The sequence below is a fragment of the Hyalella azteca genome, unplaced genomic scaffold (genome assembly GCF_000764305.2).
Source record: "Hyalella azteca isolate HAZT.00-mixed unplaced genomic scaffold, Hazt_2.0.2 contig7910, whole genome shotgun sequence".
NCBI lineage: Eukaryota > Metazoa > Arthropoda > Malacostraca > Amphipoda > Hyalellidae > Hyalella > Hyalella azteca.
Window position 1 is genome coordinate 1 of NW_025938019.1, and position 24,168 is coordinate 24,168.

At 36.7% G+C, this 24,168-nt stretch overlaps 3 protein-coding genes across 3 annotated transcripts; 2 read left to right on the forward strand and 1 right to left on the reverse strand.

Moving 5' to 3' along the window:
- Positions 1-517: 517 nt before the first annotated feature.
- LOC108671715 (high mobility group protein B3) lies at positions 518-3,583 on the forward strand. Its single transcript, XM_018159287.2, has 5 exons — positions 518-861; positions 1,152-1,344; positions 1,842-1,993; positions 2,296-2,470; positions 3,006-3,583. The coding sequence occupies exons 1-5, from the start codon at positions 797-799 to the stop codon at positions 3,402-3,404; spliced, it is 984 nt and encodes a 327-aa protein (XP_018014776.1). The 5' UTR covers positions 518-796; the 3' UTR covers positions 3,405-3,583.
- Positions 3,584-4,663: 1,080 nt separating this feature from the next.
- Positions 4,664-18,750, reverse strand: LOC108671714 (DNA replication licensing factor mcm7-B). The gene is made up of 15 exons (XM_018159286.2): positions 18,615-18,750; positions 13,338-13,472; positions 11,819-11,928; positions 11,069-11,193; positions 10,635-10,815; positions 9,132-9,278; positions 8,714-8,887; positions 7,741-8,036; positions 7,343-7,556; positions 6,895-7,076; positions 6,479-6,590; positions 6,079-6,243; positions 5,437-5,522; positions 5,143-5,263; positions 4,664-5,023 (listed from the first exon to the last, which is right to left on the reverse strand). The coding sequence occupies exons 1-15, from the start codon at positions 18,649-18,651 to the stop codon at positions 4,943-4,945; spliced, it is 2,166 nt and encodes a 721-aa protein (XP_018014775.1). The 5' UTR covers positions 18,652-18,750; the 3' UTR covers positions 4,664-4,942.
- A 318-nt stretch (positions 18,751-19,068) lies between these two features.
- Positions 19,069-24,168, forward strand: LOC108671713 (DCN1-like protein 1). The gene is made up of 5 exons (XM_018159285.2): positions 19,069-19,150; positions 20,805-21,018; positions 22,254-22,422; positions 22,597-22,810; positions 23,031-24,168. The coding sequence occupies exons 1-5, from the start codon at positions 19,148-19,150 to the stop codon at positions 23,235-23,237; spliced, it is 807 nt and encodes a 268-aa protein (XP_018014774.1). The 5' UTR covers positions 19,069-19,147; the 3' UTR covers positions 23,238-24,168.

The window sequence follows — 24,168 nt, forward strand, 5'->3', positions numbered from 1 at the left end:
ACATATTCTTTTGTCAAATTAAATTCAGTGCAATTAGAATGCACGCCATGGGCTGGTCCTTTCTTACCCCATGAAGGCTGCGATCCTGTCTTACCCCATTTGATAGTTGACATAATTATTATATAGTTGACATAATTATTTCACTGTAAAAGACATTCAGTGTAAAAATTGATCAGTTCAAGAAAAGCAGCTAGTAAAGAGCATCAAAAATCGTGTCCTGGAGATCAACATGCAGTTGGTGAATGGCACAATGGCAGAGAAGTGGCATCTTCTTAAGAGCTCATTGTACTACTTGGCTTAGTGGCGGGAGATGTAATGTGCATGTGTTGGGCCTTCTGATCCATTTTGTTATATAAACGTGAGAATATATTGCCTATCCAGAATTCTGCACTAGTATTGGCATTGATGGTAAAAAAGAGTAAATTACTTGACATTATTATTACATTCTCAAGATTTCCAGTTCATTAAAATTATACAATTGTGAAGATGCAGATGTTTGGAAAAAGAAAAGTTTTTAATCTTGTCAATTCTTGGTTGGAGATATATAGCAAATATTTAGTTAACAGAAAGCATTAAAAATTTTTTTACTTAGAAGCATTTTTTTTATCTAACTGAGTTGTCTGAAGTGAAATATCTATAATAAAAGAACTACAAATTGAACACTTTGAATTATTCCCTTTTGATAATAATTAGTGATTATGTAACTCAATTGATTGCAGCAATCATAGGCATTCATTGTCAACTTTATTCTAGCATTATTCAGTCACAGTCCTGTAATTATTATTATACAGCTTCAATGTTTGGAGAGAACTGGTCTCGAGGCACTGGAGACAAACGTCGGCCATGGTCTGGCAGAAGCAGGTAGTAATTTTTGAGACTGTGTATTTAAGACCTATTATTCTAGTTCCAAATTAATTAATTTTTCACTCTTGAATATAATTGCAAACTTGAGAAGTTTTTTATTTTGAGTGAACAATTTGTAAGATGAAATCATGAAACATGTATTTTTATATATGAAGAGCATTAAATATATAGATTATATGTTATTTATCCCAAACAAGATACATTGATGGAATAGTAATGACATAGTACTGGTAGTATTCCAGTGTCTTTTTTCATCTTTTCATGACATTCCTTATTTTTGTTAACAGAGGTTCACGTCGGATACCTGGTAGAACTGGTGCTTATCCAAGAGGATACAGAAAGCCAGAAAATGCACCGCGTGGCCGGATGTCTGCTTATGCATTTTTCATTCAGACCTGCCGTGAAGAGTACAAACAACAGTTCCCACACCAACCCATTGTATTCAAAGACTTTTCAAAAAAATGTGCTGACAGATGGAAGGTGAAGATTGACCATAAATTAATATTGCATGTAAATAAATTGGTTAATAATAAATAATTTTTGCAATTTGATTTCACATTGTATAATTTTAAATAGTCTTTTAGAAAGTCACTTCCAGTTTGGCTGTCACTATTATTAGGATTTAGAAATGCATTTTTACATGCTAAAAATATTTCACTAGATTTGATAAAAATAAGAATTTAGTCAAAATATCTTCCATATTATTAATAATGACCTTTTTGGTTAAATCATATTTGAATATTTGACAGGTCAAAAACATAAAAATGATTATGGTATGTAAAAATGAATCATCATTTCATTCTGCCTCTACATATCATTGATATTTTTTCTGATGATTTTTATAATTTATTTTCAATCCTAACCATATTATAAACCATAACAATATTCTATAGATTTGATTTCCCTTCAAAGTGTTTATCTGGTGAGCATTATATGTATTTTAATGTATCATTTTTATAATTTTCCTCGTGCTGCAGACCCTGACTTCTGCTGAAAAGCAGCATTTCTCAGACATGGCGACTCAGGACCGAGCTCGCTATGCCAAAGAACTGCAGAGCTACCGTGGACCAAGAATACGAAACAGAAGACGGAAAACGCGAAAAGATCCAAGGGCACCAAAACGAGCTTTGTGAGTTGAAACCTTTCTGGGAAACTGTTTTCTTTCATCTGATAAAAATCAAAAGAAACAGGAGAGAAGTAAATTTTATATAACCATGGTATAGCATCTGTCATGATTTATATACCTGTACTTACTCATAAATGAGAGTTCTCTCACTTACTGAATTGCTTTTGATGCTTCATTAAATTTGCATACTTTTTTAATTTGTGCTCCATTAACCCGTCAGCTTTGTTTATCCAAGCAATAACAAATGCATTAAAATATTTGACAAATAAAATAACATTGTTCTTCTCTCATTCTTGTAATTTCAGGTCTGCATTCTTCTGGTTCTGTAGTGACGAGCGACCTAAAGTTAGGACAGCAAATCCCGGGGCCAGTGTAGGGAAAATCGCACGTGAGCTGGGCAGTCTCTGGGCCTCTTCTGATCAGCAGGTCAAAGATAAATATGAGAAGATGGCCGTCCAGGACAAACTTAGATACGAACAGGTCAGTATAATACTCTATTTTGAACGTAAGAAAGTAATAACCGAGTCATTGGAACAGCTTGTTGACATTAGAAGGTAGATCTGAAATGGTTATTAGAACTAATGACGCCATTAAAATGGCCTTGACCTTTATGAACATTGCAGCAAGTCTACTCAAGTCATGGCAAGAGAAATTCATTCAGTGTATTCGAATTTTGCAAAAATAAAGTCAGACAGAAGAGTGAATAGTAATTTTTTCGTTATTGTGGATTCTATGTTAACTCGTACAAGTACCGTCCTGCTTGCTAAGTTGTTTTTAACATAGCTGCATTAATAACTTTGGTTGTACGAACAAAAGGTCTTGTTGTGAGAGTTATGTTCTTCTTCGTGATATTTACCTTTTTAGCTCAATTTTTGCTGTTTGTTTCCCTTAGCTTACTGCCTCACTATCTAGTATCTCATTTCCTTTTACCGTATGGGTATGGCTTCTCCTTATTTAATGCTTGTCGTCCAAGTTTTCTTGCCTCAAGTCGTGTGTCTTGTATATTTTCTGCCAGGAAATGGAAGAGTATAAAAAAGGAAATTTTTCCCGCCACGTTGAAGGCATGGAAGACCTGCCACCTCCTGACCCCAACAACCTGGGCAAACTGCCAAACGTTAAGCGCTACACGTACCTTCCCCCCCGCCTGATTCCGCACCAACTCTACCTCGGCCACACCGTCGGGACAGACGCCGCTTCTATAGCCAAGTGCTCCTCTGATCACACTGAAGAATATAATGAAGATGACTATGAAGGACTAGAGGAAGAGGAGGAAGATGGTGACGAAGAGCTCTGTAATGAAGGAGTGATGGGGGAGGAAGACGAAATGGTCAGTGATGAGGAGATGGAGGATAATGATACAGTCATTGAAGATAATTTGCCTGATAGAGGACTCCCTTTATCTGATGGTCCGTAAATTTGGCAGCTGAAATATTCTGAAGCGATAATTTGTACTCCTGATCGTGCGTTAGTTGCTGGCTACCCTCCACTTCGTGTTCATGAGTCGTCCAATATGTTCTTGTACAAATTTCTTGACTTCTCTTTTATTTGTGCTTCTCTGATTACTACCGTACCTCCAAATTTATGACGAACATTTGTGTTGTTTTTTTTTTACTTATTTTATCCGAAGGAATTTTTTTCATGCAATCGAATTCCGGAGCTGATGGAAATGGCGTTGCCATGTTTTTGCCGTTTCCATTATGGTTTGAGTTTTATAGTGACAGTAAACAAAGGACTATCTTTATATGATGTTATGGCTTTCTTTTTCAGGCCTCTAAATCCATCACTCGAATATCGTGTTTCATATTTTGTGTAGATACACATTGAATTTATGACAAATCTGAAATTGTCATCTATTATATACTCCATAGCCCAATATACTACTGGATCTCATAGTATAAAATTCTAATCTGCGTCGCTTAAAATGAAATATTTAGTTAGTAATGAAATATTTTAGACCAGCATTGAGCTGTAGCCTTTCACAAGCGCCATGTCCCGTAACCTTCTATTTCTTCGTTTATTAAAGGTTGCAACGAAGGGGCTCTCTCGCGTATAATAGAAATCCGCTATGAAGCTGTGCTATTACGTCATTTTAGACATTGGCAGCCGTCAGAATTTAAATTTAATTAACTGATTATTTTTACATTGTTAGATTAGCGTTGAAAGAAAAATTATCCAATGACAATTTGACAATGGAAAAATTTATTTCGAGCCAGTTTAATCATGCAAGAACTAAATTTACCTCGCACTGGCAACTGTAACGTGTTGCTAGCAAGCTAAGCCATCAAAGTTACGACTTGGGGAATACCAAGCGTTTCATTCAGTGGATATATCAACGGGCAGTTATTGGAACAGCGCGCAGTGAGCAAACGTTTTCGTTTATTACCGAAAACCTGTCGAAGAACCAACTGATTGAAACAACTTCTCGTCATTTTCAGATTAAAACAGGATACCTGCTCTAGACGCCGTTTAACTAGTACTCAACCCTCTAATAAGCCTCAATAAACTTTAAATTATTCGATCAGTTAAAACATTTTTTGTACAAATATCCTTAATTTGTTACCAATCCTTAATGTTTATTTTCATGTTGATGGTAACCGTTCAATTATGCGGCTCAATTTGTCACAAATTGCATCGAGTGCAAAGTTTAAGGTAGACAGGGAAAAGAAAATCATATAATCTTCTAAGTTATTAATTTTAGGTTTACTAAGACGTGTACCATTACTTCAAGACGGATGCATAGCTGATTGTCTGCACAATCACCCATCACATTCGGTAAATATCTATTAGGTACTCTATTGTACGATCAGTAAAGTGATGAAGTATTCTATGCTGACTTCCCATTTTTTATATTCAACAAATTTTTACGAAACTACCCAATTTCTTTGCCCTCAGCAATAATTTTTATCGTGAAAAAAATTTTTTCGCCAATTTCTTTCGACTCCTTGGGATCAATTACACAAAAGTGAGCTTGGTGCGAGCTTGGTTCTGCTGCCAGACGTTTAGTTCTTCATACTCTTCCAGGCACTCGGTTACCTGAAGACGAAAGTTGATGTAAACCTCTTCAGCAATTCAATCAAGTGAATCATCATGTATGATACAGTATTATGCATAGCAACCATGATTATAAATAAAAAAATTTCAAATATTCTCACCTGGTCTGGTTTGTAGCCTTTGCTGGTGCATCGCTCAAGAATATCCGACATTTTGACAATCTTACTGTCGCCCGCCATCTCGCGAATGAGCGTGAAAATCTTGTCGGTCACCGTTTGCGCTCTGAAACAGTTTTAATTTCAGCATGCTAATGCATTCTAAGGAAATAATTAAATGATTACGAGCCATATATTTAAAAAAAAAACATTTCTTACAGGGCTATTTTCCGAGCACACAAAATTATTTGCTTGTACATTTTGTTCAGTTTGTTAGTAAACAGTAAGCTATGGGCTCACCTCCCGGCGCGTTCATCCATGTGGTTAAGTGAGTCTTTGCTCATCTCCATGAGCCTCATTGCTTCGTTGACGTCTTCTTTTTCAACCTGCGTTACGAAATAAATAAATACATGCACTGAAGTGGCCTAAATCAAGATGAAGAAGTAGAACTGAATTCACACAATATATAACCTCTCGTCATCAAACTGAAAATCAAGTCCTCAAATAAGTGCTTAAAACAGCATACATTCCAAGTGCAACTTGCTCTACTCATCAGCATGAATATTACAAACGATATAGCAACATAATGGTTAATTAATACGTTTTTACCGTTTCAAAAAATTGGACGAGTCGTTAAACTAACTAAATTGTTCCATGAGGAAAGTGGCAATGCTTCAAAAGGAACGCAATGCATGCGAAAGCCATAAAAACAATTAAAGATTAATAAAATTTGATATGACCAGCAATGCACACTTAGTTAACACATTAAATGCCCTAACCAATAACAGAAAATAATACCGTAAATTAACTGACCTTCCCTGTCACAAAATGGAAAAATATCGTATTAAAAAATATTCGTTCCTGAACACGCAAGTAACCTAACCAGTGATTAAACATAATACCATATAAAAAATCATTGTTACTAAACACTTAATTACACACCACATCGACAAGCCGTAGCCTAGCCAGAGCCGTGGCGAGGCGCAGCACGGCCAGGAGCGTACGGGCTGACGTGAAAGTCGTGTCGCGGTTGTTGCGCGCTTCTTTGCGCATCTCAACGTACGCCGAGACCAGATACTCAGTCAGGCTCTCTGGGATGGTCGGTACCTTTACAGAGGAAGAAACGTTACGTGGCCATCATTCTGTAAGGTAAGGGACAGTACAAATCGAAGGGTAAGGGATAGCACAAATAGAAATCAATTTTTTCTTTTTCATATGTTAGGATAATGAGTGTAAAAGTGAAGTCAAGAAAACTTTTAACCTTTTCAGACATTTTACTCACTGAGCGGCAAGGTAAAAATATTGTTTCATATTGTTTAACAAGTACATGAATGACACGAACCTTCTTCTTGCAGAGCGCGATGTAGCGACGCATAATTTTCATGTCGAGAGGATTAATTTGCATTGGTGGTTGCTTTGAGTACTGGTGCACGTAGGTGATATGTTGTGCAAGCCTGCCATTGTTAGCAAACGTTATGCAAGAATACACAAAGTTCAAAAAAATATTAATGCAATGTAATCAACCATTACATACGTGGTATATGTAACAGACCAAGACTGATTGATGAAAACAATACAATTACTATTTTACAGACACCCACTATTGATTACTAGGTATTAGAGACGTCAGGAGTGGACCGATCGTAAATTCTTAGTTGCATGAAAAAAGAAATTTGAACCCCAAGCATTATAAAACATTGCTCATTTCTCTAAAAAATCTTTCTACGATTCCACGCTGCTATGTTTGTCGACACTCACCTGAGATCATTCTCTCGGTCAGGCCTGTCTTGGATCAGCCACAGAAGGTCAAATCGAGACAAGAGGGCAGCAGGCAGCTGAATATTCTGCTCAACGCTTTTCTTGGGATTGTATCTGCCAAATGCTGGGTTTGCTGCGGCTAAAATGCTCACTCGAGCATTCAAAGTAGTCATAATTCCAGCCTGCAAAAGAATTATGACTGAAAAACGTCTGAAAATCATGATCTAAAAAGAAAAAGGCCAAAAAATCATCTAAACATGTACTTGAACGTATATTACAGTACTAGCAATCATTTAGCTCTCAGAGGGTAATGTTGTTTTGATTGAAAAGTAATTATAAAGCACCAATTTATTTTTTTCCGAAGTGATCATTTGGACCAAAATATTTAGTTAACTAAATCAGTGAATACATGAAAAGGATAATACACGAGTAGCTGAATGATACACACCTTTGCAATTGAGATGGTCTGCTGTTCCATGACCTCATGAATGGCAGTGCGGTCCGAGTCGGCCATCTTGTCAAACTCATCGATGCAACAGATGCCCTGATCGCTGAGCACCAGAGCGCCGCCCTCGAGCGTCATCTCCCCCGTCAGGGAATCCTTCATCACGGCCGCTGTAAGACCCACTCCGCTGGAGCCACGGCCCGTAGTGTACTGACTCCTACAAAAACATAGAATTTGAGTTTGGACATAATTAACAACATAACAATAAGTTCCAACTAATAATACTCGGGCATATATTGGAAAGGAAATAACAGGGTGAAATCTAAAAAACGTGCAAGTAACCGAGAAGAAACAATAAAAAGCATCTAGCATCAAGTTTTCTGGAAAATCCTGCATCACACCTCAAGGCCAGTCTGTTGATGTACGAAAGCAACTGAGACTTGGCCACTCCAGGATCACCCATGAGGCAGATGTTGATGCAGCCTCTGATCTTCATCCCGTTTGGATTACGATCAACGCCCCCAACTAGAAGCAGCAGCAGAGCTTTTTTAATGTCCTCATGGCCGTAGATTTCCGGAGCGATCGAGGACGCTAATTTATTGTAGAAGTCCTCTTCAGCGATCTGCTTGATCTCTGCCTCTGTGATGTCGTCGTCTCCCAACTCATCTTCTTCCATTTTGTTCATTCTCACGATTCTCTGTGAAGTGGAAAATCAATACAAAATAAGCAACTAATTAACGATCATATCGTGCAGTGAAATTTGCATTTTGATTACTCATGAAGCATATCAACAGCTTTTTCATGGTAACGAACTCTGTAGTATCTTCCTCTATATGTAAAGTATATAGACGCTGCAACTCAAAGTGAAGACCAAGGCCAATCGTACTGCAACTCAAAGTGAAGAGAATGATGAGCATACCGAATTCATACATGAAAGTATAATTGTACTTATAGGATATAGGATAAACTGAGAAGCAGAGCTCTCTCCAGAACATTTACTGAGCTCTGCCCCCTAAACTATTAGCATAAACTCAAAACAATTAAGAAGCAAAGACTACCTTCTCACGCCCATATATTAAGATCCTCAGCATCAACGCTCAAACACACTACATGCGTGCAGAACCAAAGCTTAGCACAACCGTACGATCAATAATAGTTATGAGTTTGTTGCACTACAAAATACAATAACTAATTGGGCTAACTAAAACATCAACTCAATCAGTCCATCACTGACGGTTTTCAAGCTAAACACACCAATCACAGACGAAAAATCGGCCTCTACTAGGGAGATCGGCCTCCAGGGTACTCTAGGGAGTTTCAATAGTACAGCATGATATTTAATGAAAAGCTATAAAGTTTACAAACAATACTCACGTGCGCCTCGAGGTAGGTGTCGGACAGCAGCCCTGAAACCATGGCTTTGAAACCTTGCCTCATCAGTGGCAGGAACACTCCACAGATGCTAACGTGGTCGCCAGGCGAACACTGACGTGTCTGTTCTCCTGAACACATCACGCTCAGTGAACGTGGGATGTTCCCAACTGGCACCTGACGATTCAATTTCAATTATTCCTTAAAGTATCGTTGAATAATTAAATGCGTGGGTGCTGAAAACACCAAATAATACAATTAGTTGAAAACAAATACATCTTTGCAATTGAAAACCAGTTTGGTTTTGCGGTTCACCGAGGCAAGCACTGCATTAGGTCACAGAACACATCATCCACACATTGGCAAGATGTATTAAAAACTACAACTTTAACACCTTCACAAAATACTATGAAGAACAAACCTGGTCCGAGTGCTCTTGAATTTTGATTTCCTGGAATTTTACAAATTTAGAGCCTCTGGTTTGTAGATATAAACGGCCGCCAGATTTATTAACACGGCAGTCATCGCTGGGACATTGGAGCTGCGGCATGAAGCTGGTGCTGGCAATCTGAATGGGTATAATTAAGAACCTTAAAATAGTCCAGATCATAACACACAATTGGCAATTAAAATTCCTCTAGCCATGAGTGTTTTCACCCAACACCTAATATTATTGCAAAAGGAACATTCACTGCTCATTCATGTACTATCATCCTTGATTTACTGACCTTTCAACGTGAAATGATGTAGTTACTAATTTTTTTCAGTATGGCAAGGGACGCAAATTAATGCAACATCAAAAGAATCTCAAGGCTTTTAGGTTAACTCACCCTAAAGTTCAAGTTTCCAAAATGATTTGGAAAGGCTTGGTAAAACAGGGTGAGTCACAGAAACTTCCTGTTTGTATTTCATGCTAAGCAGCCACATGTTGTAGGAAAAGGACAGGAAGTATTTCATACGAATGGCAAGGTCATGAAGTGTTGTGTCCCGCCCAGTCATTTGCTATTAACATTGGACAAGTTAGCAGCGTGCACTTGCTGTCGAGGTGCACTTTTCTAATGGCCCTTCCATTATCGCTACTCAATGAGCATTCTGTCCTTGGAATGCACCTCATCTACTTAATAGGTGACCTTATCTAACCAGCCCAATCACTAGATTTGGCTCCATGGGATTTCTTCATGGGGTTATCTCAAGTCAAGTGATTGCAATTACTCTCCAAGTACCCTACCTTATTTGAAGAACAAGCCGAAAATATTACGCCGAGCCATTGCCAACATACCCTTAATATGCTTCAGTGAGTTGAACAGAACTTCAAAAATCAACTAACTGAATGCAATGACAATAAGGGGGCCATCATTTGTCCAATGATATCTTTAAAACAAGGTGATGCAAAAATTTAAGTTGTTTTTAAATTTAGAAAGTTCATATTGTGATATCTTTAGTAGATAGTTTTTTTTATTAAGCTTTCATGTCAGAAAGTTTACATGGGGTTATAATCACCCAGTGTCTCACTACTTGAACTGCACCCCTTAAAGATATTCTCAACAAATCAAGACAGGTTTCATCTTATTCTTGCCTCAGTGGATTTCATGTTCTATTCTGCGAAAAAATGCTCAAAAACATGCAGAGATTCTGTCTGAATTTTGTTATCAACCCTTGAAATAATCATGAAACAATCTCCGCTTCATTTTATCATTGTTAGTTCTGCTGGTACTGACGGACATCTGTATTTTGTTGAAATGAGATCACAGTTAGTACCTCAAGTGAGAAAGTTTTGTTGAATTCTTTATTACTTACTTTAGTTTAAGCAATAGGTAATGAGTTGCTTTATTTACTTAACAATAGATAATAGCAACCACAGCTCAAAATACAATGATTGTGGCCGAGTGATTCGGTTTGCTCCACTGCTACAACACTGACTCACCGGCTGGTAGGTCTCAGCACCACACTGATCACAGGTGTACGTTGCTACTTTCAGCATGGGCTTCACTTCGGTGCAACGCGTGACAATGCCTCGCACGACCACTAGCTTGCCAATGTGAGAAGCCTTCACGCTGCGGACGGCCAGAGGCTTCTGGTTTGACGGCGCTTTCAGGTAAATCTCACTGAAATCACCCAGAAGATAAATGAAATTAGATAATACTATTTACTAAGCATGAAAGGCGCTGTTTTGAACACTTGAGGTAATCAAATCCAAACAAATATCAAGTCCTGAAATGCCATTTCACTCATTGGCAGAGCATTAATGAATAAATTAAAAAAAAAACGTTTATTATAACAGGTGAATTACTTTCTAACTTAAATAGAAGCCATAAACTCAAGCCTGTCATAGACAAATCAATTATAAATATGACTTACAAACGGCGCATGAGTTCAGGAGGATATCTGTTGCTGGTTGACCGAGCCTCACCAGGCTGCCTGGTGCGCTGCTCCATCATGAGACGGTGCTCAATGTACACATCTAGTGCATCACGAGCTACAGTCTGAAAAACAAGTTGATAGCATTTAGTGCCTCTGAACAATCGAGTTATTCTTCATGCATAATAGATTAATAATTAAGCATAAATTATGACATGCAAGAAGGTATTTTCAGCTAACAAAACTCTGTACATTAGATTTTACCCTCGATTCTTTTCCAGTAGCATATCATCTATTTATGTGACCAGTCACTTGACTAGCAACACCAAACAAAGAAGATGTAATAATTTCATGCAGTCTAAGCATCTAGGAAGGAAATGTATTTCTGAATGATCAAACCAAGCTTGTAAATTTAATACCATTCGACCTCTATCCCTGAATTTTTGTTAAAAAAATAAATTGATCTCTGCAGTGGATTTTGAATCATTAAATTTACTGAAAATCAATAATCAGTAGATGCTTTAGAATTGGTTCAACTCAAGATTTACCAGTCAGAAAAAAATGTCTTTATGAAACATAATCCATCTCTATGGCATTTATATAGAATTTGTACAACAATGTTATTATTTTTAAACCAAACCATAAATGGTAATACATTAAGATCTTGATCACGCAAAGAGCTTGTGAAAATATCTGCAAGTATCACAACTCACACCTCACACAACCATGACCTATGGGTTGCAATCTCACCTCTCTCTCCTTATAGTCTGGCAACATTTCATAAACCACCTCAGAAAAGAGGTTAGTGTAGCGCCGGGTGTTCAGCAGCATTACCTCAGCAAGTTCAGCATCAAACTCAGCTGAAATGGAACCAAATTTTTGGTCAATCTTACAATTCACGCAAAATGATTAGTCTGGAGCTGTAGTTGCCAAGTGGATATCTTGCATGGTCAAGATACTGTTCATAGATTTCAGCTCTTCTGTTTGGTCTCATTTTGGCCATTGAACTGAATTTTGCAGGTTATGATAAAGAAAACTAACAATGATTATTTGATCCATCAAGATTACCAAGAGATAAATTTGAGGATTTGAACAGAACCTCGGAAAGGAGAATAGGTCATATTTCTAACCATTATGCACAGACCTAACTGAACAAACAACTCAAGGGTCTAAATAACTCACAGCTAGGAAATCTACACTTGAGCAGTTCAGAAAGCTTTCTATGTTTTAGAAAAATGTACTTTGATACATAGTATGAAGACAAGTTGGTCATCAATTCCATTGATTGGTTATCACCAAAATTTGTTGACAAGCCCAACTGGCAGGGCATAAAATTTATCCAAGCTGGAATGAAATGCATGTTCACCACCATATTTCCTGAGTACAGCAACATCACAATTTCATTGATGCCAAGGTATGATCAATATGAACAGTGGTTGCTCATTCAACTATCTACAAGTTTCCAAAAAATCATTTATACAGGGCCCTACACATAATACCTACTTCATTTTAGGTGAAGATATAATGATATATTAATTAAAAAACACTGATTAATGATCTGAATTGGTATGAAATTGCTTTAAGACTGTAATTCAAGATAAAAATACAAGTCATTTTTTTTTCAGGACAACAATTAAGTGCAAACACACTTTAAAAACTAGAAACAACATGAATATAGAGATTTAGATGGCAATTCCTAACACTTGGGATGAAACATGATTCAAAATATTGTGACTATGAATATCTCAGATTTTGGAAATCTATACCGTATATTTAAAACCACTATCCTTTCTTATTTGATTACTTATGGTGAATTAATAGCAATTTGATCAAATGTCTAAAATTGATCAACCAGAAATTGCATTATTGTTGAAGCATAATACATGCTGAGCCAATATATCATTCAAACAGTCAACAGTAAAACAATGTGATAGTAAAAATGGGGACTGCATATAAACAAAACTTTTTCAGTTGGCAAATTGTCATCACAGATGGTGAATATAACTTTCTGCAAGTGAACCTACATTTTCACTTAATATTTAAAAAAAAAAATCTGTTGCATATACAATCTCAAAGTAAATGAAACCTAGAATCATAGATAATGAATTTCACACATGATGGCCTCAACAAGATTGTATAAAGTAGTTAAGAGGAGATTATTTTCCAATAAAATCACCTCAGTTTAAACATGAAGTATAACAAAAATTATGTAATTAACTATCAATCTTCTAAAACTCAGGTGATAAATTAATCAATCACTACCATTTACCTATATCATCCAAGTCAATGGTCAAGGACACCTGCTCTCTGTGGGCCAGTGCCACAAGCTGCCTGGCATACTTGAACTTCTTCCGGCCCTCATCATCAACTTCATGAAACTCGGCCAGGAATCGTTTGATGGCCTCTGTAATGAAAGATGAGTAAATTTTCATATAAAATGCATGTCAATTTATTTTTTCTCCGTACTAGAAGATTGAAGGGATAGTAGTTCCAGTCCGTAGATAAAGTTGCATGCATTGTGATATTTAGGAGGGTTAATGTATAAACAAGAGTATATATCATTTAGGATATAAAAATTTTGAAGCCATACATATACCATTTCCTTACATATCTAGCAAATAATGTTGGAAGTGAGTATGGGGTCCAAAATCAAAAATTTTCAGCTTTTCCTGTTTTTATGCTCATCTTAAAACTAACATTCTGACCTATGCAACAGTACCAAAATCTTCTCTGTATGTTGATTTATGCATTCACAACAGATCCTGAAAGAGTTACCTTTCATCGAGTCCTTCACAAAACCCTACCAGGAATATTAACGGAACCTGCACATATAAGCCTGGTTGACGGCCTCCAGCTTAGTTACCTCCAAACTGTCATGCGGGAAGATGTTCATGCAGTTGTTCTCTACATTGCTGACTTGCTTCTAGGTGAAAGAACACATAACTTTGCTATCATAGATATGGGAAATGGCTATATTTAGCGCGGTGCAACCAGCCAGCCATTTGTCAGTTCTCCTGGACATTCCTGAACATTGCACTTCCTCTCACTGCAAATCTATCCCCTCCTACAACTTTGAAGCTACAGAATTGAGACATATATCATTTGATTTGCAAAGAAAAGATCTAGAGATAAGTTCTAGGTTTTTATCAATTTTGTTCTAGTTTTGAAAATATTTTGCAGAAAGGGGTGGGGAAAAGGGGTGGGGGAAAATAAAAGAAAAAAAAATGCCCCCCACCCACAAAAATGAGAATTTCAAAAAAATCTAAGACCAATTGATAGATATGGTCTTTAGGCATTGAATGATATGCATCTCAATGTTTGAGCTTGAAAATCCTAGGAAATAGTTTTCTATGGTACCTCCTTTTTGGCTGTTTTCTAAGAATTTGCCGATTTCTTTCATTTTTTTTTTTTTAATTTACAAGAACAAAAAAGTTTTAGATTTCTGTTTTAAACATGTGTACCATGTTTTAAAGGGATCCGTCTGTAAATAAAGTTTTCCTGGGACCCAGATGCTCCTCTTAATACTTACTAAGTTCACCAAATACTCAATACTGAAAACAACATGTAATTATGGTTGATTTTCTGAAAAGTGACAAATTAATTTTCTAATCAAGTGTATTTATGAGGAAAATATGTTATTAAAATGCTCATTTCTTATGCTATTAGGAGACAGTATATAATTGGAAATGTTATCAAAACCTTATCAGTTATTAGATTTATTAGAACAATGTAGTTGAGTACAGAAAATTAACTGCAAATAAGTGTAATTGTCTGACAAGCAATTAGGAGCATTGATTCCAGTAATACAGAAACTGTAATTTTCTTTCAGGATTCAAGTCCTGTAATACATTTGGCTCTGCAGATCTCTGCTCCATGTGATGAGCACTTGCTTTGAGCTCTCAGGTTGGTAACATTCTATTGTGTTGCATCTACAACATAACCAAATACATTGTCATTATTTTTACCACAATTATCTTTAACTTCACTTCTTGTTGTTTGTTTTCTGTCTGCTACAAATCTTATTATCAATATTTGACACACTTCTATCTGTCCAATTAATCTGAAATTTTGCACACTTGCATAGTCAGAGACAATGCATGAATCAATTGACAGAATAAAAATTAATTTTAAAATTTTCAATCTTTTTTGATAATAAAAAAAATAAATTCATTGTACATGTGTGATTGGACACACCAGCCTTTTTAGAAGTGTGGTCTTTAAAGAGTACTTTTAAATGCATATTATTATCCATACTAATGAGTAATCTGCATTTTTCAAGCCATCAAGGGTTACTTGTGCTGCATGTTGTAAGGAATACATGATTTTTATGATCAATTAATTAGCAGTTGGTTTAAGATTTTAACTCTAATATTACATATTTGAAATGTGGAAATGAATTTTTCTAAGAACACATCAATTTTTAGAGTAGTTCTTACAAAAAGGATTGCATAATATTTGTATGCATTTCAAAAACTCTCAGCTTTAAGGTATAAAGTAACTGATTGCTTGCCCACACAGTGCAATTCTTTAGGTAACATAAAAGAAAATGGTATTATGACATTTTGAACCAATCAATGCTTCTTTACGGACTGACCACCGCACCGCACAACACACTAACGATGGCATCAACTCCCACAAACCCGCACACAGAAGACTACTCCTTAACAATAGACATCAGTAAAGCCTTTGACGCCATCCCTCACCTCCCTCTCACAAACAAGACTTACAACACCACATTACACAACAACAAATGCTGGCTTGCCAATTACCTATCAGGAAGACAAGCATATGTACACTACTCTGGCAAGTCATCACACACATCACCCATACCCAACATTGTCCCACAGAGCTCCATCCTGTCACCCTCACTCTTCAATCTATACATGCACGACATACCCAAACCGCCTCTAATCACCCACATTGACTCCTACTCAGATGCCGTTACAATAACAACCACTCATCCATCCACAGACATATGTACTCAGAAAGCACAATCATATCTTAACACATTACAATGGCTTAAACTGAACAGACTCATGGCTGCTCCCAGTAAATCAAATCAACAAGCACACTAATGACTAGCTACACAAAGGAGCACCAATACAGACCAAACATCACATTAAACAATACCCCAATCCCACATACACACTTAACAAAAATATTAGGAGTCACCTACAACAACTCCATGACCTTTGGTCCTCACATCAACAACATAGTGAATAATGCAAACATCAGACTCAACTCACTTTGGTCCCTAGGAGCACTAAATTTGGCAAAGACAAAGAAACACTAGCACCTACATACAAACAATTTGTCAGAAAAGTGCTGTCATATGCCAGCCTTGCCTGGGCACCTGCACTATTCAACACCAACATACAGAAACTCCAAACATTACAAAACAAAGCACTCAGAGTCATCACAGGCTGCATACAAAGCACCCTCATTTAACACCTTCATGCCAAAACAAAAATACTTCCCATAAAAGCACACCCTGACATGAGAGGAACACAGTTCCTAGCTGCAGCCATAAACAATACAGAATGCCTATGCCACTTCCTGCACAACCACCCACCTACACACAGACAAATTATGCAAACCCCACAGAGGTACTACATCAGCATACTAGACACAGTACCGTACCCCTACCCCAAGGCAACACCAGCACAAAAAACCACTTATACGCAATTATGACAGAGAATGCTATAGCTGGCCAGCAACAACAAAATCCTTGGACACCCACCACCTGACATAAGCAGCACAGAAACCCAGTTTTCATGACTGGAGAGAGTACACCTAGCCAGGCTATGCTGCGGCAAACACCCATCATTACAATCATTTGCAAACAGAATTGGTCAGCAGACACAGACATCTGCCCCTCCTGCCAGGGAGCTGCCCACACAATCATGCAAATCCTTCTGGAATGTCAGCTCTGGCAGGATCTCCGATAACACCACCAAATAGCTTTGGCAGCTTGGCCCTACGTTTCTAAGGCAACCCCCTGTCGTGGTGTCATGCCTGCACAAGGTTCCATTGTAAAAGGGAGAATGGAGATAGTTTTAGAGACAGTTTTAGACACATAAGAAGACGGTTTTATGTGTCTAAAACCATAAGAGATGGTTCTAGACACATAAAAACTAATTCTGAGTTTCTGACACAGCTTGTTAATTAGACACACACAGCTCATTCTGATCTGTGTGCAAAAATTAAAATTTTCTTAATTAAAAGCTTAATAGCTCTTAATTAAAAGCCTAATTAGTACCGTAAAATGGGGTAACTTTGACCACTTTTTTTTCAAAATGCCATTTTTTTACTAGATAAGTTAAACTTAAATTAACGTGTCGGATGTTGCCACACAAAATGACGGAATATAGGGATTTGGTAGGTTTCCATTCTAAAGGCTTTTTAATAAATATGGCAACATTTTGTGACGTTTCATCGTTGCTGACGCGTAGTGAAGTGTTTTGAGAGTCATGTGAAGGCAACAGAACTTACGTAATGCATACGGTTTTTTTTTTATAGTTTTTCATTTTTCGAAGCGTCCTTAAAGTGTCGGAATATACCGCGTTTACCCTACGTTGCCACTATGTGTGTCGGAATAATTCATAGTGGCAAAGCAGAGAGTTTTTTAGACTCTCCCTCAAGTTCATTTTTGAGTCCTATAAGTAGACCAGTAAAGTATCATGCATAGTGGCAAAGCAGAGAGTTTTTTAGACTCTCCCTCAAGTTCATTTTTGAGTCCTATAAGTAGACCAGTGAAGTATCCTGGATACCACTCATACCAGCATTATCGTACTTAAGAAATTGGTTCAAATCTTGAGTAAATGAGGAAATTAAAAATGAAGTGATTCTAAAAAAGCTCTGGTTTGCCACTATGCGGAATATACTGCGTTTACCCTAGCAGGCCTAGCCTACTTTTAGCACTATAAATAGACCAGTAAACTGAGTAAAGTATCATAGATACTAGCAATAATCTAGCATTATCATACATAATAAATTGGTTCAAATCTTAAATAGATGAGGAATTTAAAAATGTAGCTACCGATTCTAAAAAATCTGTGGTGGGTCACTTGTAATAGTAATAGTGTAATACCTAGGTATGCCTCGCAGCTGCTGGCCTAGAAAGGGTGGACAGCCCATAAGCCATGAATCTTTTCAGAAGAGAAATTCTGTTCAAATTCCTTTCTGGAATATATGGAAATTTTATACATTGACCAGACTGAAAGCCAATTCCTTAACAAGCACTTGTGTTTTCAATAACTAAAGATGCATGCAAAATACAAAAAATGAATTCTCACATTACATTTTAGAGGAAAAATTTCTGGCACTGTGGCACATTACAGAATTAGCATCAATTTCAATGAAAACATCAGGTTAATTGTACATTTTTAAAACAATGATGGTATTGTTTAAAAATTTTGGACAATGCAACTTGCGTTAGCAAGCTATCCTCGGGCATTTTGGACAGTCCGAACAAGTGGTAAAAACATTTCGTAAGGGAGCAATAATCAAACTAAATTAATTTCTAAACGTAAATTTTGAAACAAACCTTTCTCTTCCTCGTAATTTCTTGCTTGTTTAGACATAGCAGCAGTTTATTTTCAGAAAATGCTTGCAGAATTAGACCCAGAAGATACGCTGGTAGTACAAATTCCCGCCAAATCGAGCGGCAGCAAGAAAGTCGAATCCATTGCGTCACACTTGAGAAAAGTGTTGGATTCTTTTAAATAAACATCCCAGTAAATCAACTGTCAACAATATTTTTTCACTTTTATTGGCTATTTTACTGAAAATTCACGAATAAAATAAACAGAAATCATATGAAAAAGTTAAACGTAACGTCTAAGATTAAACGTAAGGGATACGATACAATTGTATCATTGCAAAAAGGAAATTCTCTAATTTTTAGATGAATGAAACAATATAGGCAAATTTAAATGTTCCCAATCATATATTAAAGCTTTGTTAATTAATTTGTGTACATTTCTGATCGAAAAGAATAGGTAATTCAACTCGCGCATGCGCAGTCGTTGTTTGTGAATCTTACCCTCGTCGAACAGCTGACCAAAACAACTCTGAACGATGGTATGTGCTTCAATTAAATTTTAGTATGAAAATTTTCAACTGATATCAATTTTTTATCTTTAATCGCTTTAATAGAAATACATTGCTTTGCCTCATGCCTATTTAGGCTTTTCTGACATTTATTTGTTAATTGTAAACATAGGAGTTTACTGCAATTGGAAAAATGGACTAAAAACTGGCTCAAGTCTACTCTAAGCCTCTCAGGCTCTCATTGCAATTCTCAGTTCTGTCTTTTGTACACTTCACTTCAGCATTAATTAAACATGCATTTAGAGCATATAGCTAGAATCAAAGTAGAGACTTTTTTAGACTCTTGCTCAAGTTCATACATGAGTCGTATAACTTATATGTAAATAGACCAGTAGTCACTAGTCAGTACTCAGTAGTGTATAGAATAGAAGTGTCGGTGTTGAAGAAATAGGCCCATGGCCTGTTGCTGATTCTTGAACTTTTCGTGACTTGATTCACAAGGGATCCGGCCTTTGGAACCCGATCTTTCCATAGCTGACAATTGATTGAGATAGCTGCTGGACTTATTGCCTGGTTCATAATTTGCTAGGCATTTTAAGACTGAACATATGCTCCTGCATAGCTTCGTCTAGAAGCGAGAAGAAATGTTGTCGCATGGATGTGTTCCAACGCTGTCTTTTTAGTTTATAGCCGTGGCCCCTGGTGTTGGTTCTTGTTTTAAATTCTAGTAATCCTTCTGGGACCTTGTATAAGCCATGAGTATACTTGCATACTTCAATGAGGTCCCCACGCAGACATTGATAAAGGAGGCTTGGAAGCTTCATAATCTTTAATCTTTCCTCATAGGAATTGCCTTTCAAGCCTGTCACACTTCTATCCTTTATTTTATCATCATTAGTTTAGGGAATGCTGTAGTCTGTAGTGAGATTCTTTTGTGACAGTTTACCTACATGTAAGACCAATCTCTATCTTGTATATAGTTTACATTTCCAAACGTTCAATGACATGAGTTTCTTATCAGCAGATATATATACATAGATAGATTGCCATTGATTTTTGAGGTATAATCCGTGAACAAACTAGTAACATCCAGTGAAGCTAGCAGGCCAGAAGGGTGCGAGGCATGAAGAATTTCCAAGAAGTCATTTCTAGATTTCAGAGAGTATTTCTTAGGGATATATGGTTTAATTATAGCGTCGAGTTCTTTAGAGGTCTTGTATAAGGGAGAAGTTACTTGCGAAATTATAGGCCTTAGTGGGTCGTCTAGATAGATAGATATACACATTTGATATACACATTTATACCTTATATAGATATATATACACATTTGTAGTAGTGAAGTTGTATGCTTACCTTGCTGCTCCTGCTTGTGACTGAAAATCACAATACAAATCAGAACTTCAATTTGTAGGGTTTGAAAACCAGATGATAACTACAAAGCTGTTTTTAATGCACTATATATATGTGTGTGTGTGGTTCAGTCAGGTTAATAAAATAAACTGTTTCTATGGAGGCCAGTTAATTGAGTGCTGTGGTGACATTGGCATTAATGGTAGAAAGTATTACAAGTTTTTAATCCTAAATGTTCATTTTACTTATTTTTAGTATAGTACCTAGTTAATTTTTAAGCTAATTTATCATATACTTGAATCAATATGTAACTGACAACTTTTTATTTGAGCAGCACAAGCTAAAGTCATCACAAAAAGATAAAGTGAAACAATTTGTTTCATTCACACAAGCTGAGGAGAAAACAGCCCTCTATTGTCTGCTCCAAAATGACTGGAAGTTGGAACTTGCCATTGATAATTATTTTCAAAATCCAGACCACTACTACAGAGAACAAAGGGTCACTGTTGATAAGAAAAAGTTGGAACAGTTTTATAGCAGATATAAAGGTGAGTCTACTTTCACTCAATTTTCTTCCATTTTGTTCTAGATGCCATTAGGCGTGTACAGAAAACATCCTGGGAAATTGGCCTAGGGCAATGGCCACAACTAGAGCTTTCCTGATATTTTTGGAGCTACAAGATTCTTGCTTGATGAAATATCTCCTATCAAATAGTGAACAAATGTACACAATTGAACCACAAGATTTCTAAGTTATCAGAAATATTTCACAAGCTATTATTTTAAATTTTCCTGTGAAAATGTCATTTTTTTATCAATTTTATAAAGAAAATTAGGCAGGCACAAGTACAATTCAAGGACTAAGCTGTTTTGGCTCATTTATGGGTTTCTTCTGCCTTACTGGAATAGTATTCCTGTTTTTAACGAAATTCCAAATGGGAAAATTACCCTACCCATGAAGGTGCTCATGCAATAAATAAGACAACACTACCACCTTATCTGCAATGTGTCACTCAGACTCACTCCTTTTAATACTCTAAACCAAAAACTAGATGGTTTGCTGCAGCACTTGTTGGATGCATATAATCATTGCAATGCATCATGCCTCTCAGTATATTCTGCATGCAAGTTTTAAATTTCAACAAAGATGCAATTTTGTCCCAGGTCTTTACTTGGAATAATTTAAGAGAAAAGTTTCAGCAAATTGACATAAAAAATTCTTTTACTTTTGCAAGATCATGCCTGACAATTTTTCTGATTTTATTTTCAAAATTTGAGTGAAAAAATGCTACATTTTCTTGGGGCTGCACATTGAGAACTAGGCTAAATACCTGTTCTAGGCTAATGCACAAATCACTTGGACCACAATACTTGTTCATCTCATGTGAATAGTATTGTTTCAAAATTTATGTACTATTGTTTTGATTTATTATTCATACATTTGTCATTAATGCAATATATTACAGTGCAGTATCCATAAGCAATCTACAAATATTAATTTTTCAATGTAAATATTTGTTTTTCCATATTCTTAATTTCAGTACCTAGGTAGGTATTTGTTTGCATGTTGCTTCCTTTGATTTGACTTAATTGCATCATATGCTGTGATATATTTAGACTACAAGTGCTGGGCAACATGTCAAACCAGCCAATTTTCAATGTTGATATCTTAAAATGTTATATCAGTCCAGTATGCATCCTATTTTATTGTTATAAATGCACAAGATGTCTAGGACCTGGGATTCTGCATCCAATGCATAAATTTTTACTGTTAATTTTACAGATAGCAGTGACAGTAACAAGATCTTGGTGAGCGGTGTTACTAGGCTCCTCGATGATCTCGAGTTACCTCCTGACTCCAGACTTGTACTCATCTTAGCATGGAAGCTCAAAGCCGCAACACAGTGTGAATTTACTCGAGATGAATTTATAAATGGTCTCACCGAAATGGGGTCAGCTCTCCTAGATAAAACACTGACAAAATAATGATCCTAAACTCAATATTTGAACTTTTCAAAATTCTACTAGTACCACTCTATTATGGATAAGTTTGTTCAAGATAGAGATTTTTTATGGTATTTTGTCACTTTTGAGTGAACTGGGCTAATATAACCGTCATGTTGCAGATGTGACTCCTTGGAAAAGTTGAAACTGAAACTGCCAGCCCAAGAGAATGAACTACGAGACAACCTTCGTTTCAAAGACTTTTATCAGTTTACATTTGCCTATGCCAGAAATCCTGGTCAAAAGGGCCTAGACTTGGACATGGCTATTGCATACTGGAATATTTGTTTGAAGGGCAGATTCAGACTATTACCAATGTGGTGCCAGTTTCTAACGGTAAGGATGGTGGCATTGTCAAAGATGTGATTGTATTGTAGCAATCATACATGCTTCAGTTTCCAGTTCAATTACATGAATTCAAGCTCATTTTGTCAATGTATTATTTAATTTTGAGGGCAATTATTAGTTGACGATAGATACCTTCATTCAATTTTCTATCTTTTATCTGTAATCATTGCTATAGAAAAAAATGTTGAGCGTTTCTTTCTTTTGACAGGAACACCACAAGCGGTCTATACCTAAAGACACTTGGAACTTGTTGCTGGATTTTGCTCTGATGATAAATGATGACTTGTCTAACTACGACGAGGAGGGCGCTTGGCCTGTGCTGATTGACGATTTCGTGGAGTATGCCCGGCCACTCGTTCAGAAAGGAGGCCATTGCTCCTCTCAAGGTGGCATGGACACCTCTTCAGGAGCATGAGACATCGTGTATTTTTAGTAGATAGGTATATTTGACTATTGTAGTGCTCAATAAGGTCTTGTTACTAGAAGCCCCAACTCGTCTGTTGACGCGAATATTTCGTTCGTACAATCACGATAGTTTCGATTATTAACGATGTAGTTCAATGTGAATTTCATTAAAGTGACAATGGTGCAACTAATTGCGTCGATTATCTTGAGAAGTTCTAAAACGAGACCTTTTCCGTCGGCTTCGTAAGGATCACTTCTATGATGTCCTTGAGCATTGACATGCCTCCTGAGATCAGTGCTTAGCATCTCGATATCCAATCTTCTAACCGAGTTTTAAATTTGTTCAGATGCTTTTCCCGCTGCTAAGTGATACAACAGACGCTGTTACAGAGCTTATCTAAATATTTTTATTTGTTATGAGGAATAAATTGGGTCGTCGGTAATATTTACGAGCACAATTAAGTTTTTCCCGTCCTCAAGTATTAATTTCTCGAAGTTCTCTGTGTAGGTTTGCATACATTTCGAGAAATGAGTGTTTGCCCCCTAGTGTGCTAACAGTCGTTTACGGAACAGATCCTCAATTAGCAACGCGTTTTTGACCTCGCTTCCCATGTTGATTTAATATTAGTAAATCCTTTCACATTTGAGGAAGACAGAACGCAGTCCACCTCCATGCCAAGAAAGTTGAACAAACTTCTGGTTCCTGGGAGTTAACATGACGATTCTTGTTCTTAAGGTCTGTGTAAATAATGTTTTTTATTTAGATCTCTTTTCCAAGTGCAAGCAAAATGTGGTAAAGTAGCATTTCATTTCTTGGACATTTTCCTAGAATGATCTTTTTGCTCCAAATTCAAATTATAAGAAATAGTCTACGACGAAGTTTCATTGGAAGTAGATTGTTTAACATACTACATCCTCTCCATTTGTAAACTTGCTTCAAC